This window comes from Cavia porcellus, unplaced genomic scaffold (assembly GCF_034190915.1).
Source record: "Cavia porcellus strain 051 isolate PalLab524CR breed Dunkin Hartley unplaced genomic scaffold, mCavPor4.1 scaffold_11, whole genome shotgun sequence".
Lineage (NCBI taxonomy): Eukaryota > Metazoa > Chordata > Mammalia > Rodentia > Caviidae > Cavia > Cavia porcellus.
The window spans coordinates 81,462,688-81,483,579 of record NW_026947494.1 but is presented as its reverse complement, the minus strand read 5'-3'; the positions used below and the strand labels follow the sequence as shown (position 1 = coordinate 81,483,579).

Genomic DNA, 20,892 nt, shown 5'->3' with positions numbered 1-20,892 from the left:
TCGTTGGAAGAATGTTTGCCTGGCATGTACAAGGCCCTAGGTTTAATTTCCAGAGCTGCAAAAGCCAAAACAAAAAACCTCACAAAATAGGTAAAATAAATGTCTCTGTTTCAAAACTAATTTTCAATTTGTATTATTCCAACCAAGATCAAATAACCTACACCTTAAGCCAAGTATTTACAAACATAAAGCTTTTCATTTCCTCTGGAAAAGTGACTTCTCTTATTTCCATTTTTTTGTTCAGAAAATGTGTTCTTTATACTTCTACATATCCACCCCAATTGTTCTCCATCAACTAAGAATTTATTTTATACTGAGAAAAAAATGCAAAAGGAAAGAGTGTCACTTACCTCGGTAAACGTCTTTTTTTTGCTTTGTTTAAGGAAGTGTGCTTCTTTTCAATGATGCGCCTTAGGTGATCAATAGCATCGCAACACTGTTGAACTGTGCCTGTTTTTCATAACCAAACAGATTCCAAAGAACATACATAGCTGATTACCTCTAATGAAACAGTATCCTAATTTTGTTGGCCTGATTTTCTACTTAAAAGTGTAATTTTACTTAGCTTTAATATTACCTTATCCTTCAGAATATAAAATTTAAATATATTCCATGTCCAAAACACAACAAAAAAAAACCCCAAACTTCAGACTGTAGGATAGAATGACACATGCCTGTTGACCCGTACACACACGGAGCAACACCACACCCAACTAGAACCTGCACCAGTGTTGTCGGAAGACAAAACACAGTCTTAGGGCCCAGACTAGAGACGAGGGAGACAGGCAATAAAAACCCCACACCAGGCCAGAGCCTGGGCTCCTTAATTCCAGGCTATTCTGAAAAGGGTATGGACTTCTCTTTCTAGAGTAGGATGAACTATACCATAGCTTTAGAGTACAGCCGCCATAAAAGGAGAACTAAACTAAGATGGTAAATGATTCACAGAGGTCTTGATTATTTAGAGAAGGAGAAAGGATGAGCGGTGACCTATGCACCAAGAAAAAGGGTTTTGTTTTTGTTTTAATGGTGCTGAGGATTGACTCCGGGGCCTGGCCAATGCAATGATTTGGGAAAGAGTAAAGTTTCACTTGTTTAGAAAATTCACCTATATGGGTAATTAAGATATAAAGTAAGATTTAGGCTAAGACTGAATAAAATTTTAAGCCATTTTGCTCATGGAAGAGTATGAGCATAAAGGATAACAGAACTCAGCCTCTCTTTTTAAGTAAGAAACAGAAACCCAACGTCTCAATAAATGAAAGAAAAGCCTGCCCTCCATGGCTGTGAGACTAATCCCTCGCTGACACTCTGGGGCTGTTTCCTGAGTACAGCAAGTATGGGAACCAACAGAGTTTTCTGAGAAGTTTAGCTCAAAAATTCTATGAAGTTCCTACCAGCTTCTGGACAACTTAATTGTAAAGACTATTGTTATTATTCTCTTAGATACTTTAATATTCCTTAATCATGACTAAGATAGCTTTATCATCATCTTGTAACCTATTTTCTACTTCTTAAATAATCAGTAACTTCAGAGACACTGCCCACATTTCAGTGGTTACTGCGGGGAACTGAACATTCACCACAGATGTTTGTTTCACCATAGTCGCTGCCTGGCTGCACTGGCCACCTGCCCTGGGCAGATCAGTCATCAGCCAGCAGTCAGGATCCATAGCCACTAGGGGGCAGTGGGAGTCTTAGAGCACTAGGGCGTGAAAAACCGTGTAAACTGAACCTGGGCACTGGAAGAGTGTCCGAAACTTACTTACAGGAAACGTGGAAAGAAGAAAACATTGTAAGAGAATCAGCTGAGGTTTAACTCCCGAGGGGAAGAGCTGTTAAGAACTGCAGGCAAACAGGATCAACACGCAAAGACAGCAACAGACACCTACCTAAGGATTTCTCATCTGCGTGAGCCAAGGCCAGACTCTCCATATAGATCACCAAAGCTTCAAACACAAACTGTTCTACCAGGGATTCTTCCTCCCTGCAAAAATAAAGAATATTAAGTCCCACCTAAGAAAATAATAAGGCAGAAAGACTAAATGAAAGAGGAACTATTATTAAAGAATGCAACTTTTAAATATTTTTGCCTTTTTTCTTTTAAAGGCTCAAAGATTTTAAATACAAAACAAACTAAAGCACTTCTCGAAGAACACTATTTCCTCAAGAGTGGACTAAATCCTCATGCAATGTAACCCTCAAGGCAGCACGGGCTTTTCTCCATGCTCACCTGCCCCACACCTTTCCTCCTTTCCCATTGTGGGGCCGTCCTGGCCCAGAACTTTGGGACCACTGTTCTGGCCACTTTATTAAAATTCAGTGTAGGGGACAGACATCTGATACCATACCCATATTCTTCGAAAACATAGGAAATGTAAGTTTTCAACCTATCTAAAATAAGTCAACATCAATGGTAAATCCTTAAGCCTTTTACCTGATACACTCAAGTAATTAGTTCAGTCATCATACATGGGCCATCTACTTAATGTCACATGTAGGTCAATGACATTTCAGTCAACAACAGAACACACACTCAACAGAGATCCCATAAGCTTGTATCCTCTCATGGCACCCCTCTCACTGCCTTGGTTTGTGGAAGTACTCTACGATGTTCACACAATGACAAAATCACTGAAAGGTGCATTTCTCAAAATGTATCCTGGTCACTGAATGACATGAGACTACACAGAAAGCTCACGGGTGGTTGCAGAGGCTAGATGTCTCACTGGGAAATGTGCTCCTTAATGACACAGGACAGCAGGTGACTAAATACATAACGGTGGGCACAAACACTAACTCTCACAGGAGTCCACAGAAAACCAAGAATTCTAAGTTCTAGTGGAGTCTTCAGATCCTTCCCCTTGCAATGGGCACTCAGAAGCCGCACCACCCACTAGGAAGGACAGACTGAAGGAACAAAAGCAGCAGAACAAGGAACAGAGAACAGGGCGGGATTACAAGAACTGGAAAATGGTGCTTGCACTGGCAAGAGTATTACAATTATTTAAAATTTGAATCTAAGGGTCTTCCAGAGTTCCACAAGCCCTATGTATCCTCTAACATCTTACATCCTAAAAATAAAGAAAGTTCCCAATAAGCAAAACCAAGATGGGCAAAAACATGGAGACGGATGGGCGGGAACATGCTAGCAGCTCTCTCACCCAAGCCATGACTGTGCAGTTCCTTCGCCCTGCACACAAGACCCAGGTGACCCAGGCCCAAGGGCTCTGAGCGTGGTTTACCATGACCACATGACTGAGGTTCCCACTCTGGCTCTGTTCTGTCCAGATCAGCCAATAGTGCTCTTTTACTCACAGAGTATTTTGCTTTCACTGCTCTTCACAGACAACATAGGCACTACAAGCTGAAAGAAATGAAAGGGTGACCGCATCTTTAGAAGGTACTTTTCTGGACATCAGGTACTGGGCCACCTCATGGCCTTCTCTGGAGTGCACATATACACTACAGAACCGCCCTCCTCGAGGGGCCCTTGTGGACCCTTAGAGAAGCTGAGCCAGGTTTCCTTCAGCTCTCTGCCTCTGGGGGCCTTCACCTAATCATGAATAGACTGTCCTTGTCTCGCTGTGAGACAAGCTTACGCTTACTACCTGCTTGCCAAAGTGAAAGAATATATTGTTCAGAGATGCATGCATAGACAACAAAGCTATAAAGAAAAGGAGGAAGGCAGTGACATGAAAGAAGAATAAATTCATCTGGGAAGGAGAGCAGAAGTTTTACGATACTGGTGAGGTCCTGCCTCTCAAACTAGGGTAAGCACGTAGGACTCTGTTATATTTCTACAGGCTTTACACACATTTACAACACTCTTACCGGTTTCACGGTATAAAAAGATAAAAAAGAAAAAACATAAGGCTTCAAGCTCTACAGTTAGTTCACACACACCAGAGATCCTATAGAACCTTCTGCATGCTGCACACCTGTTCTACCTATGGGCAACACCCTGGCTGTCTCCTATCTTATTTTTAATACTGATCTCCTCTTCTCTACCCCGGTGCCACTTCCAGAGAAGCTATTTTAATCAAACAAAGTTAGATTTTCATCAGATCATCTGGTAATTATGTACCACTAATTTAACAACCACTAACTTCAGCCATAAATTTTAACTTATTTGTGTTATTAATCATAACTCGCCTTTCAATCTGAAATGCAACCATCCTGAAGGATTATATCTCTACATCTTCAGTGTCTGGCACAAAGCCTGTCATTTAATGTCCTTAACAAGGGAAGCGGAGGAGAACTGTGGAGTTCCAAGCAGGCAGGCGGGCACACACTGTCCCCGGAGCCCAGCCTATCTGGGACTGCAGAGTTCTAAGCAGGGAGGCGAGCGTCACAGGTTCCAAAGGCCCAGAGGCCTAGGGGAACTGGATGCCAGAGTCCCAGGAGCTGCGAACATAGAAGTGGATTTCCAAAAGACCCTGAGGAAGCTTTCTAGTAACACTTGAAACACAGAAATATAGGAAAATGACAAAACGAAAGACCAAATTACAACCTCAAACTTCCAGCTCATCTCAAGAAACCCTACGAGCGATGTATATAGAAGAAAATATATGCCACACACCTCAAATATCGGGCATAACAGCTACTGAAAAGCAACTCTGGGAAGCTTTAAAGGAATTCAAACTCGAAATAATCTCCCAGGTAAAAGAAGAAATGATAAAAGAAATGAAAGAGATGCTAAATACATCTAAAGAAAACACAGTTAAAAAACTGGAGGAACTAAACAAAAAGATAGAATCTCTAGAGGAGCAATACAAGAAACAAACAGAATACATAAAGCAGATGCACAGAGATATACAGGAAATCAAAAACTCCACTGAAAGCTGTAAAAACCACCTCAATGAAAGTGAAGATAGGGGATGGGGATTTAGCTCAGCAGCATAAGTGCCTGCCTTGCAGGCAGGCAAATGTGAGTTCTATCCCCAGTACGCATAAAAAAGAAAAAGACAAAAAAAAAAAAAAAAAAGAAAGTGAAGATAGAATTTCAGATCTTGAAGACAGGATTGCAGCTAGTGAACAGGAAAGGAAAGATCTTTTAAAAAAAACAAGGAATCAGGAAATAACAGTTCAACAACTGCAAGATGACACAAAGAAAAACAACATAAGATTGATAGGGATTAATGAAAAAGAAGGCGACAACATAAAGGACGTCAAGAGGATATTTACAGAAGTAATAGCTGAAAATTTCCCAAGCACGAGATCAGAAACCGACATCGGGTACAGTGAAGCATATAGAACTCCAAATAGTCATAACCAAAATAAAACTACACCCAGACATATAAACCATCCCAGAAATACAACACAAGAATAGATTATTAAAAGCTGTCAGAGAGAAAAGACAGATCACTTATAAAGGAAAACCTATCAGAATCACAGCAGACTTCTCAGTACAAACAATAAAGTCAGGAAGAGCAGGGTGTGAAGTATTCCAGATCCTAAAGCAAAATGATTTCCAACCTAGACTGATGTACCCTACAAAACAATCATTCAAAATCGATGGTGAAATAAGATACTTCCATGACAAAGAACAGCTGAAGGACTTCATGAACACCAAGCCAACCCTGGAAAAAATATTGAGAGACAGTTTAGATACACAAAGGAAAAAACCACTAAGCAAAGCAGATAATTAAACAGAACAGAAAGATAAAGATGCAACAGTAGAAAGATAACATGTCAACAATAAACCAGCGTATAACAGTTATAACCACTAATGTAAATGGTCTCAATGCACCAATCAAAAGAAACAGACTGGCAGAATGGATCAAGAAACAAAATCCAACCATATGCTGTTTACAGGAAACCCATCTAACCCAGAAGGATACTCACAGACTGAAAGTCAAAGGATGGAAAACAATACTTCATGCAACAGGAATCAAAAAAAACAAAAAAAAGCAGGAGTAGCCATTTTGTTTGCAGACAACATGAACTTTAAACCAACAATGATCAGAAAGGACAAAAAAGGTCACTACATACTTGTTAGGGGAAAATTCCAAGAGGAAGAGATAACTATATTAAATATATATGCACCAAATTCCAGAGCACCCAGTTATATAAAACAACTATTAACAGAAATGAAAAATCACATTATCAGTAACACAATTGTAACAGGAGACCTTAACACACCATTGACACCAAGGGACAGATCAACCAGACAGAAAATGAACAAAGAAATAACAGAACTGAATCACACCTGTGAAGAAATGGACTTGATAGACATATATAGAATGTTCCACCCAACAACATCAGAATACACATTCTTCTCAGCAGCACATGGGTCATTCTCTAAAATACACCATATATTAGCTCCAGAACATGTTTAAACAAATGCAAAGGAGTTGAAATCACCCCTTGCATGTTACCAGATCACAGCACTTTGAAATTAGAAATTAATAATAAAAGATATAGCAAAAATCCCACAAACACATGGAAACTGAGTAACATACTCTTGAGTAATCAGTGGGTCACAGAGGAAATTAAAGAAGAAATTAAAAAATACCTACAAGAAAATAAAAATACAAAAAAAAAAAAGAAAATAAAAATACAGATACAACTTACCGGAATCTGTGGGATGCAATGAAAGCCATCCTCAGAGGAAAATTTATTGCACTGAGTTCCCACATCAGGAAAACAGAACGAATACAAATAAATAACCTGATGCTACACCTCAAACAGCTAGAAAAAGAAGAGCAAGTCAAGCCCAAAGCCAAATGAAGAGAAGAAATTAAAAAAATCAGAGCAGAAATCAACGCAATAGAGACTAAGAAAACAATCCAAAGAATCAACGAACCAAAGAGTTGGTTCTTTGAAAGAATAAATAAAATCAATAAGCCCCTAGCCAACCTTATTTAAAAAAGGGAAGAAAAAGCTCAAATTCATGCAATAAGAAATGAAAAAGGTAAAAATCACTACAGACTCTATAGAAATACAGAAGATCATCAACACCTATTTCAAAAACCTCAAAGGTTTGATGACACAGAAGAAATAGACAGATTCTTAGAAACATAGGAAGTACCAAAGTTAGATCAAGAGGATGTAAAACTGCTGAATAACCCAATCTCTATTAATGAAATTGAAAATGTAATTAAGTCCTTACCTACAAAGAAGAGCCCAGGCCCAGATGGATTCACTGCAAAATTCTACAAGAAATACAAAGAAGACCTAATGCTGACAATCCTCAAACTATTCAATAAAATCAAAAGGGAAGTAATCCTTCCTAAGTCATTCCTGGAAGCAAATATTACTCTAGTACCAAAACCTGAGACCCAACTAAAAAAGAGCACTATAGACCGATCTCCCTAATGAACACAGATGCAAAAATCCTCAATAAAATATTGGCAAATAGGATGCAGCAAATCATCAAGAAAATTATACACCATGACCAAGTGGGATTCATTCCAGGCATGCAGGGATGGTTCAACATACATAAATCAATAAATGTAACCCAACCTATCAATAAAGCCAAAAGTAAGAATCACATGATCATTTCTATAGATGCAGAAAAAGCCTTCGATAAGGTCCAACATTCATTCATGACAAGAACTTTACAGTAAACTGGAATAGATGGTCTTTACCTCAATATCATAAAGGCCATCTACAATAAGCCAACAGCCAGTACCATACTAACTGGCCAAAAACTGAAAGCCTTTACTTTAAAATCAGGCACAAGACAAAGATGTCCTTTATCACCACTCCTATTTAATATAGTACTGGAAGTACTAGCCAGAGCGATTAGACAAGAGAGAAAAATAAAAGGGGTAAAGATAGGAAAAGAAGAAGTTAAATTATCATTGTTTGCAGATGACATGATACTCTACATAGAAGACCCTCTAAACTACATTGAAAGACTCTTAGATATAATAAATAAATTCAGTAATGTAGCTGGATACAAAATCAATACTCAGAAATCAATAGCATTCCTATACACTAACAACAAAATCACAGAGAGAGAAATAGGAGAAGCCACACTCTTCACACTAGCAAGCAAAAAAATGAAATATTTAGGAATTACTCTTACGAAAGAAGTGAAAGACCTATACAGGGAAAATTATAATACACTGAAAAAAGAAATTGAAGATGATCTCAGAAAATGGAAAGACATCCCTTGCTTATGGATAGGAAGAACAAACATTGTGAAAATGGCCATTCTCCCAAAACTGTTATACAGGTTCAATGCAATCCCAATAAAAATACCATCAACGTATCTTATAGATCTAGAGAAATCACTCCTAAAATTCATCTGGAACCAGAAGAGATCTAAAATAGCAAAGGCAGTTCTAAGCAGCAAATGCAAGGCAGGAGGCATCACAATCCCTGACTTGAAGTTATACTACAAAGCAACAGTAGTAAAATCAACGTGGTACTAGAATCAAAACAGAGCCGAAGATCAATGGAATAGATTAGAAGATACAACCACAACTACAAACACACTCAACCACCTTATCTTTGATAAAAGAGCCAAGCAGGTTCACTGGAAGAATGACAGTTTCTTTAATAAATGGTGTTGGGAAAACTGGCTATTTGCCGAAAACTAAAACTAGACCCATGCCTATCACCATATACTAAATTAAAATCTAAATGGATCAAAGATCTGAATATTAAAACAGAAACACTAAATCTATTGGAAGACAAATTGGGTAGAAACCTTGAAGACATAGGGGTAGGCAGAAAATTCATGAACAGGACTCAAACCGCACGGGAAATACTTCCCAGAATCAATAACTGGGACCACCTCTTACTAAAACGTTTCTGCATGTCAAAAAAAATCTCCAGCATAGTGAAAAGAAAACCCACAAACTGGGAAAAGATCTTAGTGAACTCCCCCTCAGACAAGGGACTTTTGATTAAAACATATAAAGAATTAAACTCAGACCCCCAAAATTCAAAGATCCAATCCAAAAATGGGCATCTGAGATGAATACACACTTCTCAGATGAAGAAATACAAATGGCAAATAAATACATGAAAAAATGTTCATCATCACTGATCATTACAGAAATGAAAATTAAAACCACACTGAGACTCCATCTCACTCCTGAAAGAATGGCCAGGATCAAGAAAACCAACAACAAATGCTAGAGAGGCTGTGGGGAAAAAGGAACTCTCCTGCACTGTTGGTGGGAGTGTAGACTGGTACAACCTTTGTGGAGGTCAGTCTGGAGACTTCTCAAAAAGCTGAGATTGGAAGTCCCATTTGTTCCAGCTATTCCACTTCTAGGCATACTCCCAGAAGAACTGAAAGAATCATACCACAGTGATATATGCGCACCTATGTTTATAGCAGCACAATTTGTAATCGCCAGATCTTGCAAACAACCCAAGTGTCCATCAACTGAGGAATGGATAAAAAAGTTGTGGTATTTCTACACAGTGGAGTACTACTCAGCTATAAAGAAGGAACACATTGAGATATTTATCAATAAATGGACACAGCTTGAAACCATACTCATAAGTGAAATAAATCAAACTCGCATGGGTGAATACCGAAGTTTCCCTAGTGTAAGAAATGATTCAAATATATAAAAGTATGTGGTAATCATGATTCCCCATTATGTGGCCTTGAAGTCTTATAAAATTTTCACTTATTAATTGGAATGGCTTTATTCTGGGCTGCTTGATATTATTGCCTGTGATGAAATGAACAGCTATTTTGAAGAAAACAAGTCATCATAATAGCTAGTGCTGATTCAATGTCATCTTGTTTTGAAGCCCCACCAAACTATGGCTCTTCTGTCTCCATTGGTTTTATCATGTTGTACCTTGCTGGATTTTATTATATGTGATAGTATAAACAAAAATTGTTATAGTCAAAGAGATGATATAGAAACCATTGTTCGTTTTCTGTTAGCTCGTTCTAAATACCCTACAATGCTTTCATCCACTTGAATGGTTTTACACTGTCTTGATATGTTTGATGCTATAGTATACGAAGTTATATTCAAATATTTCAAGGAAAAACACACTATGGTAACTACTATTAAGTAGGGTTATTTGGTGGTGAAGCACTAGGTTGCTGAAACTGTCATGCTTTGACCTGAATTGCTATGTTATGTCCTCTTTTATCTCAATCTCTCCCTTATTCATTAAAAAATTATTTAGTTTTTTTTATTATTTTTTTAATTAAGGGGAAAAAAATCAAAAAAATTAGCAGGATATATTATAGTAAATTTTTTGATTTCCTATTAACTTGATTTGAAGTCCTGTAATACTCCCACTATCTTGTTTTAATTGATTAGACTCTGTTCTGTTCTGTATGATAGTATCAAGTTTGAGGGTATAGGCAACTACTTTGAAGGCAATAGGATTCACTATGATGTCCATTCTGGTTTGACTATTATCTTCTTTTCAAGTCCTGTAATGTTTACAATGTTTAGGTTTTATTGGTCTTGTTCTCTACTGTTTTGTTCAACTTTATAATATCTAATGAGATAGACAATTCTTTTTAAGGAAACAAGAGACAACGTTGATAACCATTGTTGATAATCTTATACTCTGTTTTTACATCATGTGCTATGTCTATCCATGGTTTTGACTGACAGCTTTGTTTTGTCATATTTGATTTTCTTCTCCTCCAGAAAAAAAAGTAATAAGAACTATGGGCATAATAAAACCCAAAATGTGTACATTTTATTGTAAAAAAGAGAGGAGGGGCTGGGGATTTAGCTCAGCGGCATAAGCGCCTTCCTTGCAAATGTGTGGTCGTGAGTTCGATACTTGGTACCGATAAAAACGAAAAAGACAAAAAAAAAAAGAGAGAGAGGAAAAAAAGTGCTCTAAAGGATATAACTGCAAGTGTGTTTAGGTGTGTTAAACAGACGACCATACTAATGTTTTTGATTGGATCATTGAACACAACTGTTTGTAGTCTCACTGTTTAAATGTTCACTTTGTATGCTTTGATCATGTGACTTGAGCAACTATGTCTAAGATGATAATGTGTAATCTATTAACTGGTGATTTCTTACTTGTTTTTTTTGTAGTTCTGTATTTCTTATACCCTTACACTGTTTTGTTTTGTTTTTATCTTTTTCCTTTTAAATAAAATAAAAAATAAAAAATAAAAACAAGGGAAGCGGAGTGAACGAAGAACGAGCAAATGGCCACCAGGACCGTCCTGGCTCACCGTCTCTGTCTGGACCCGAGTCAGCCTCTTCTCTGGTGCCCACTCTTCAGTCCTGTCCCACTGGGGTCTATTCTCCCTATAGCTCCCAGTAGGCAGCTAGGAAGAAATCGAACTGTGCAGCTCTATGTTCACTGTCCCAGAGGTGACTCTCACTGGGCCACAGCAGCCACAGCCAGACACCCTTAGTCTGCGAGCACCAAACGTCTTCCATCACCTCAGGAGCCACCCTGCTCCACCTCTGTGGGCTGAAATGCCTCGGCTGAGTCTCACTCATCCTTCATGCCTCTGTGTGAGGGGCCATGTCTTTCTTCAGACTAAATATTCTTCCTTTATGCTCCAAAAAGACCCCATACATGTGTCTTTTGTTACATTTTCAAAAATTCTGGGATATTAGGCCTCCATGTTCTCAGCAATTTTCAGCTTCTTGGTTGTTTTTTTGTTTTTTGTTTTTTGGGGGTACCAGGGATTGAACTCATGACCTTGTACTTGACAGGTTGGCGCTTATGCCACTGAGCTAAATCCTTGGTTAATTTTCAGCTTCTTGAGGGCAAATTCAATTTTCAATCATGTGTAATCCTATGCTCAGAATTCAACATGTAATTACTTACTGCTTGATACAGAAATACATAAATAGAATTAAATACATAAGTTACTTTTTAAAATCACCACTGAAAGTTTCTTTCTTTCTTTTTTTTTTCAAGACAGGGACTGACTACATAGTTCAGGCTGGACCTGAACTCACTCTGGAGCCCAGGCTGGCCTTAAACTTATGGCAAATCTCATGTCTCAACCTCCCAAGGTGCTGGGATTACAAGCATGCCCCACCATGCCTGACACTCCCCTCAAAGTTTCAAATGTGTCTTTCACACTTGTGTCTAGCACTTGGCTTACACACCTGAATTCTCTGTAGATGTTATTAAAGGCAAGTGAGGCTCCCAGCCTCTTGAAGGCATTGGGGTGAAGCGCAAGGCTGTACAGTCGCTTGAAAAGAGATTTGGTGTTTACTGGACTTTTTTCCTGCTGTTGTGGTGTTGTCTGCTTAATAGACCATTTAAGGAATTCTCGAATACACTGACCACAAAAGTCTCTTAAAGTACTGTCTATAGGATCCACAATTCCATCCTGAAACAAAACAAAGACAATATTATTTAACTTTTTAAAAATTAAGATTATTGGTAAATAATTATTGGTATACACTTTAGGTATACGTAACAATCACCTTCATCTTAGAAAATCTGTACTTGCACATGATATATATCTTGATTCTTTTTCCTCAGTTCCCCTACCCCACCTTCAAACCTCTTCCCTTCCTTATTCACAGAAGCTTTGTTTATTTTTCCTTCGGTTTTTTTGTCCCTTCCTTCCTTTCGCTCTCCTCCCTCCTCCGCCCTAGTTCCCCTTTCCATTTGAACACCTTCTTCCTGTTTCCCAATATCTATATTTTGATCCTTTCACTTTCAGTTTCTCACACCATGGAAGCAATGTGATACTTACACATGTGTCTGATTCATTTCACTTAAAAGTATGATCTCAGTGTGCATCCATTTAGCTAGAAATGTCTCAAAGTTTTAACCTTCTTTATGGCAATGTCATTTACCTTTGTAATCTATCTTACTTTTATAACCATAAAATGGCAAGTGAATACCCTTCCTCTATTCCTCCTATTCTCCATCTCCTTTTCTTTCTTTCTTTTTTTCTTTTTTTTTTTTTTTTTTTTTTTTTGAGATGGTCTCACTGTGTAGTTCAGGCTGGCCTTGGACTCACTCTGTAATCTAGGCTGACCTCAAACTCACAGCGATCCTCCTGCCTCAGCATCTGAGTGCTGAGACGAAGGCAGGTGCTGCCATGCCTGGCTATCTTCCTATCCAATGCTCTACCAGTTTCACTTCAAACAATTAAAATTCAAACAGGACCAAGTCCATGGCTACACACCAGAAAACTTCATTTATTCTCCCTGATACTTTGGTCAACTCCCATTGTCTGCAGCTCATCTCAAACTTAATAGAAAATGGAATACAAATGCAAACTCAAAGCACTTTGGAAGCATGGAATTAGATGTTTGAATAAACTGTGTTTAACTGAAGTTTTTGATTGTAAGGTGAACATATAAGAAAATGACAGGTTTAAATACAGATAAAGTCAAATAAGGTAATACTTAAAGAAATCAAATGTGAAGTTATCTGCACAAGTTCAAAATAAAATAAGAGAGATTATGGTAGCCATGGCCAATTCCCTATCGTCATGCTGTGAAGTCCAGTAATGCTTATTATTCTTTGTTTAGAGTGGTTTTAGTCTGTGTAGTATTATTTCATTTCAATATATATGAAGGTATAGTCAGCTTTTTTGAAGACAACAAGAGACCTTATGGTAGTCATTGTTGATTTCCCTACTGTCTGGTTTTGAAGGCCTACAATGCTTTCATTCTCCTGTTTTGATCGGTTTTAAACTATTTTGTTTTGCTTGAATTCATTGTGTGTGAAGACACAGACAATTATTTCAAAGAAAACGAGACATTATAATAGCCAATGTTAATCTCCTGTTGTCTGGCTTTGAAATCCTGTCACTTGCATTATTTTCTTCTAATCTGCTTTGTTATGTTTTGTTTTATCCCCTTTAAAAAAAAAAGACACTGAAGGATACGATATTAAGTTTAAAAAGCATATCACATAATTTTCTACTATAAATTTGTACTCAAACATAGTAATAGCCAGCTTTATGGCTTAGTGGCTGCAGCTGGGAGATACAGGAAGCAATCTTTGTGTTAACTCTTGTTATGTCTAACGGTAAGATGTGTGCACCTGTGCAAAAGCACCAACCTGGGATTTTCATTCACATATTGTAGTGGTTTTGATCTGTTGCATCTAACAGTTTTTGCATGTTTGTCTGAGTATCAAGGGAAGTAAAATACATCCAACCAATTCTGTTACGTAAATATGTACTTTACCATAATGGAAAGTGGGCTGGCCCACAGTAGCTAGGAGTGAGGACAGCAGGAACCCATTTGTCATTCACCTACTTGGTAGACAAAGGAAAGATGTGCACAGGAGCTCCAAAGTAACTACAAGTATGCATTTAGGATTTGTTTTTTAAAAGTTTTCTTTTGATTTTTCTGTTACAAACAGCCCAATTCAGTACAATGGCACATGAAAAACCAGATCTGCAAGTTTTGGAGAAGCTAAAAATGAAGCATCAGGTTACTTATACACAGACAACCTTGGCCATATAAGCCAAAGTTCCTATGATAGTGAAATGGAGCAAGAACTGACCAACACAGACACAGAGAATGAAGACCTCCCTGACTCAGATGACAAAGAAATCAACAATGCTAGTACAGATCTGACTAGTTGAAATGGTACAAAATAGTCACACAAACAAATAGAAAGGTCCAATCTTATAACTAGTCTGGAAACATAGTTGAGGATCTTGGCAGGGGTGAAACCTATTGGATGGAATGCCAGTATGAAAATCATTCAATTTTGTTCACAGACAAAATGCCACAAGATGATGTGAAATACACAAATGATGAAATACAAGTAAATTGTTCTGTATGCACCAATAGCCATACTCCAAAATGTGTTTATTATGGCCACTTCACTATGAAAGCATTCATAGGTCTGCTTTACTCAGGAGGGCTTGCTCATGGAAAGAATGTAAAAGACTTACGGCTCTGGGCTTGAGGTCTGTAGAGTAACAGCGACACTGAGGAGATACAGTGTCCTTCAAAATTGCCTGAGGTGTGTTGACAAAGTCACCAACCAAGAAAGAAAAACAACTGACAATTTGGTTACTAGCCACTTACTGTTTGACAGTTTTATTTCAAAAGATCAAGCAATTTACACACCATCTGAATATAGGTGGTTGCTATAGCATTAGGCAGTATATTAGGGTAGTGTGGCTTTTATAGTTTAAAGTAGGGAAGAGGAAGAAAAGGGAATGACTCAGCTCCTTTGTTTCTAATGATACTAAAACCTCAACAAAACTGAAGCCTGAGATGGTAGCTTTTTACAACAAAACCAAAGGCAGAACAGATGTACTTGAGTTATGCAGCAACTAAGATATCACTCAAAACACGAAGCATTGGCCAATGGTTATGTTTTACTTGATCCTAAACACACATGGCATAAATAATCTGATAGTTTACAAAGAAAATAACAAAAGTGAAAAATATTATGGAGAAATTTTCTTAGAGGATTGGGACTGGAATTAATAGGAGATTATTTACAGCAGAGGACGAACAAGATGTTTTTACCCAGGAACCTAGGCAAAAAAACTATGGTGCACACCGGTGAGCAGACAGGTGAACAAACAGGTGCAACATCACAAAGACCTATTACGAAGACAGGAAAACCAAAAAGATTGTCAACTGTGCCCTACGACAAGGACAGGAAAACACAAGGAAACGTGCTATCAGTCTAAGCAATACTTGTACATAGAGCATGCAGCTGTCATGTGAAAGTCTTCACATGTGAGTGTTGGCAAAGATTATTTCTGTGGTTGACCTTTATTTATATTTACGTTGTAGTTCATGTAGGTTTTTATTTTTGATGTTATCATTTAGGTTTTATAAATAAAAGACTGATATGAAAATGCTGGCGTCTACTCTAAGCACTTATTACATATTTGATGTTTTATTTTATTGATATCTTATTCTTCTGCTAAGTGTATGTTGTAACTATAGTGGAAAGCTCCCAACCAAAGAGGAAGATGAGAGATGACAAGATTGGTTTGCCATGTAGGAAAGGGAAGCTAAGCACGTGCTGTCAGTGTGAGAGGTTTGCATGGAACATGTAGTTATCATGTGTGAAGACTGTGTTGGGTATGACAAAGATTTTGTTGTATGATTGTACTGGTATTTTCATATGCTTGTTGTTTTTTAGACTTTGTATAGCAAAAAACAGTTGATTTTGAAAATCTGGTAGGTTTTTTTGTGTGTTTTTTGGGGGGACAGGCTCTCGCTATGTAGTTTAGACTGGACTTGAACTCACTACATAGCAGAGGCGGGCCTTGAACTCACTGCAATCCTACTGCCTCAGCTTCCTGAGTGCTGGGATTACAGGAGTGTACCACTGTGTCAGGCTTTGATGTTTTTGTAAAAAGCCATAAATATTAAAAATTCAATACTTTATTTTGTGATTTTTTTCCTGTTAAGTACTATTTCATGTAGTAAAACTCATTAAGTTAAAATTAATAATTCATCAATAGAAATGTTCTAAAGAATAAATGTGGATACTGTACACTCACAATAATGTGCCTTTGACACAAAGTTGGTGTTATGCCCCACTAGAGGTTAGCTGACCACACTGCCTCTGTCCTAAGTCAACAATGACCAAATCCTAAGGACTCTGCCTCTGTCGTCTCATTAGGGTCCTATGTAAAAGCTAAGCTGCTACATCTAGGGTGGGCCCATTAGGTGCTGATGCAGGAGAACACTGGATAGAGTCAAAAATTCCTTTTAGTATTATTACGAGTATTAAAAAGTGAATCACTGTAACTCAGTAGAGCATCCTTACTCCTCACAGTCTCAGCACCTCCCTGCACGCATCCTCAATGCTGACATTTGTCAATGTGTAAGTACCATCCCCCAAGCAGGGACAAAAACACATAAGAACTAGTATTTGGTTGCAGATATCTCAAGTATCAAAATAAATATGACATCATATTCATTAAAATGGAATAATAAAACAAATATAACATAAAAAAATAAGACAAAATGATCTTACTAGAGGTTACATTTTGGTATTTTAACAGGTAACTTTTCCTGAAGATCTAAATACACATTAAGCCAATGAGAATCACAGAAAAAGAATCTATTACTCACCAATATGGTTTCTAGTAGGGCGACGGTATCTTGACTTTCAAATTTCTTATTGTTAGTGAACCAGTGAATCAGCTGCATAACAAGTGGCTCATATAATTGCCTGGTCACCTGAAGAAATAGTATCACTGGATTTTATTTCCTTCATGGTAAATGAACACTGGAAATTAAATACTTACATGGCACTTGCAGTGGGACAAAATGAAACAAAATTACCACTACTACTTTTTTCCAGTTCTATTTTATGATGAATCCTTCTATCTGTGTCTCCACTTTCTAAGAGTTCAGCAAAGAAAAACATGTATACCAAAGCTCACTATTCCTCTAATTAGAAGAACAATTTTGGGTAGATATGTTTTGTTTTAAACATTCATCTTTATTAATTTGATCTTGAGTGTGCACACAAAGTATCCTGGATTAAAGAGAAATTACTCATTTTGCAAAGCAAATAATGTTCTATGGTTTACCAGGATAGCCACCAAGACAAAAGAAAAGCCAGATCAATAAACTATACATACAGACCTCAAAGCCTGTGGCACAGGCAGAAACACAGAATAAGAGATTTAATCTGTTTACACAAAGGAGTTGGCAGCTTTAACTACCAAGGAACCACTCCTAGCCATAGACCTACCGGGTGTTGGGATCCAAAGTACCAGAATGCATTAATGCTTCACACAGAGCATGGTTCAGGTGGATATATATCATCCTGTTAAAGCTGGACGTGATGGCACAGCCCCCTAATTCCAGCATTCTGGGAAGCTGAGGTGAGAGGATCCCAAATTCAAGCCCTCCATGGGTAATTCAGTAACTCAGTAAGAACTATCTCTAATTTTAAAAAAGGCTGAGGCTGTAGTTCAGCGGGAAGGCCTGAGTTCAGTCCTCAGTAGGAAAAAACAAAACAAAACAAAACAAGGTACTATGAAATCATTCCTATTTACCAGCACCAATCAAAGGCTTTTTAAGCTTTGGAAAGGCCTGATGCTTTAAAAATCCATTTTACGGTAAATGTCCAGCTTTAACTATAAACCCGACTTAAACATGGTGCATCTTAACACACAACTGGACTGCGTTCATTCATACATACGTTCTGCAGAATTTTCCATCTGTATTTATTAAGCTTTGTGCTCCTTTTTTATGTTCATGCCCTGATTGATAAGATAAACTGACAAGATTTCTCTATTTTTCTGCTTCAAGGCAATAATGGAGGATTTGTCTACGGAATCATGGCAGTAATGGATTTGTCTATGAAATCATCAGGAAATGGCCATTTCTTCCATGCCTCCCAGCAGAGGAGAGGTCTTTCCCATTCCCTGAAATACTGAGTCCACCCCTGAGGAGGGTGATAGGTAGGCCTCCAACGGGTACCTAGACTCTTGGTAGCCATAAGTAGGACAGTGGTTCCACTTCATATCCCCACGTCGCATCCCAACTGAGTTAATCAGAGTATCTAGGATAGCAGCCAGGCAATGATCTTTTTAAACTTTATTTTTAATACTATGCATTTATCATACATATTGGTCACATTCATCATAGGGAATGGCTGCACCTTGAGACCATACTTTGAAGTGAAATAAATCTGACAAATACATTTAAATATCTCACTGCTCCTCCTGTATGAGAAACCAAAAGCATAAATAAGAACAATATTAGTTTTTAAAGATCTCTCGATGACAGCGATATGCAGCAAGCTCTGCTGGCCTTGAAGGAGACCACACTTTAAGTTTTGAAACTGTTTCAGATCCAAAATCAGGCACTTACCTGATCCACATCACACGCAAGGCGAAGGAGCACGGGAAAAGTGTGCTTGTAGAGCTGGTACAGAGGCGGCAAACCCTGCCCACTTTCAGGTATCTGAGTGGCTTTTCCCAACATAAACATGACCAGGCTGTGTAACAGTTCACAAGCTGCCACCTAAAACAGGCCAGGGGTTCAACAGAGTTTAAATTATCATGTTCACAAGAGAGTTGGAAATGGTATTCAATTTAGACCTTTAAGAAAAACTTATAAGGATAGCCATAGGTAATCCAAATATAAAATTGTCTGGAAGAACTTCTTGAATAACATTAAGGTTTCTGTTCACTTTCATCTCTATCTAGGAGTTAAGAATTGAAATGTAAAAGCTTTAGATACTGAGACTATTCATAAGAAATATATTTCAATGCTACCACATTACAGAACTGTACAATCCTGCTTCACTTGTAAGCACGATCGCAACAGTTTTACTAAATGTATTTTTAAAGCCCTTCCAATATTTACACATTAAAATGAGATTTTATCTGTTTCTAAGCACTCAGCCTAAAAGGAAAATAAACAACCAATTATCACATTTAAATATCTTTTTACTTCATTTTTCATTATGAAACATGTCTGGCACATTAACACTTTGCCAGGTTAGTATTTATTAAGGAAATTTATGTTTAACTTGCCCTTATCAATGGTGTCTACTTCTTTCTAGTTACAGAAAATATAAAATTACTGATATTGGGATGGCTAGCATATATTGTCTATGTCTTAACCAATACTATCTATTTTAAAAACAATTGACATAAATAATGAATGAAAAACAAAGTACTTTAGTTTGTCTATCACTAGTTGAAAGAGCCAATTCAGTGACTCGAGGCAAGAACACATCCAGGTAGATGACTGGCTTCATCTCTCTGAAAGGCACCGCAAAACTGAGCCTTTTTTCTCTGTCCCATGCCACACACTTCTTCATCTTTTCATCTGAGGATGCAGCTGGCAAAGAAGAGTTAGAAAAAGAGATTTCACCATCAAAACCTTCCCAGTACCAACTGTTGTACCTCTCATTACTTAAATCTGTGCTTTTAAACTCTTTAAAGTATCTTATTTGGGACACATCCCAGCTGTTGGTGGGAATGTAGACAAGGTGCGACGACTTTGAAAAACCACTGTGGAGATGCCTCAAAAAACTATGACTAGAGATTTCAATGGACACAGCTATTCCTCTTCTTGGTATCTTTACAAAAGAATTAAAATCATCACACAGCAGTGATATATGTGCACCTATGTTTACAGCAGCAAAATTTGTAATAGCTAAATTTTGGAAAGAATCCAAGTGCCCATCAATAAAGGAATTGGTAAAACGTATTTTTTTAATGCAATGGAGTACTATTCAGCCATAAAGATGGATAAACTTGAGACATAGTTAAATGAATGGACTTTGAGACAATACCTTTAAGTGAAATAAATTGAATATGTGTGTAAATATTGCATTACATCTGTAGTGTAAGACACTGAAAGTGTACATAAGAACCAAAATGTATAATAGATATTGTGAAATAAGAACTAACTGTTCGAGGGGAAAGGGGAATTTGGGGGAGGAAAAAAAACAAAAAGACAACCTACTGGGGACCCCTTCTATCTCTTTCTCAGACAGAAGCTTTCTTTCTCTCAATAAATATATTCTGTACTTAACCCTGGTTGTTTCTAAAATTCATTCTTTAATTTTAGAGAACATGAACTCGTACTGGACATCCAGTAGGTTGGGAGTTCTATCCTCTGTATCATGTGGAGGTCCCACTGAGATCACTGGATGGAGATAAGAGTTTGTTTTTGTTCATAAACCCTGGACTGGGATTTGTTTAGGTAGCAAATTTTTATGCTTCAACATTTTGCTTTGTTTTTGTCTACTACTTATAATTACTTGTGATAACTGCTTGTGATTTGTCTTTGCCCATTGTTTATCATTGCCTTGTCTCTTAGAGTTTGGTTAATATAATGATAAATCTAAGTTAAAACATGGGAAGGATTTTAGGTTATGACATTTCTTTCATGGGGCATTTTTGTTCTTATTCAATTCTTGTACATGTTACATTTAAATTAGTTACTAAATTCACTGGTACTCCTTACTTGACTTTATTTAGATAATAATGCTAGAAAGAGTCACATTAGAATGTCCCTTATAGATTTTAATATC

At 37.5% G+C, this 20,892-nt stretch overlaps 1 protein-coding gene across 6 annotated transcripts in view; it reads right to left on the bottom strand.

Moving 5' to 3' along the window:
* The window catches only part of Prkdc (protein kinase, DNA-activated, catalytic subunit), a 169,808-nt gene that overhangs the window by 118,157 nt on the left and 30,759 nt on the right, over positions 1 to 20,892 (bottom strand). For all 6 annotated transcript variants that reach the window (XM_013148466.2, XM_063258530.1, XM_063258533.1 and 3 more), the window contains 6 exons: positions 19,528 to 19,691; positions 18,714 to 18,866; positions 16,959 to 17,066; positions 12,036 to 12,262; positions 1,893 to 1,987; positions 351 to 450 (listed from right to left, as the gene is read on the bottom strand). In XM_013148466.2, the coding sequence (XP_013003920.2) occupies positions 351 to 450; positions 1,893 to 1,987; positions 12,036 to 12,262; positions 16,959 to 17,066; positions 18,714 to 18,866; positions 19,528 to 19,691 (847 nt within the window). The remainder of the gene's footprint in view (positions 1 to 350; positions 451 to 1,892; positions 1,988 to 12,035; positions 12,263 to 16,958; positions 17,067 to 18,713; positions 18,867 to 19,527; positions 19,692 to 20,892) is intronic.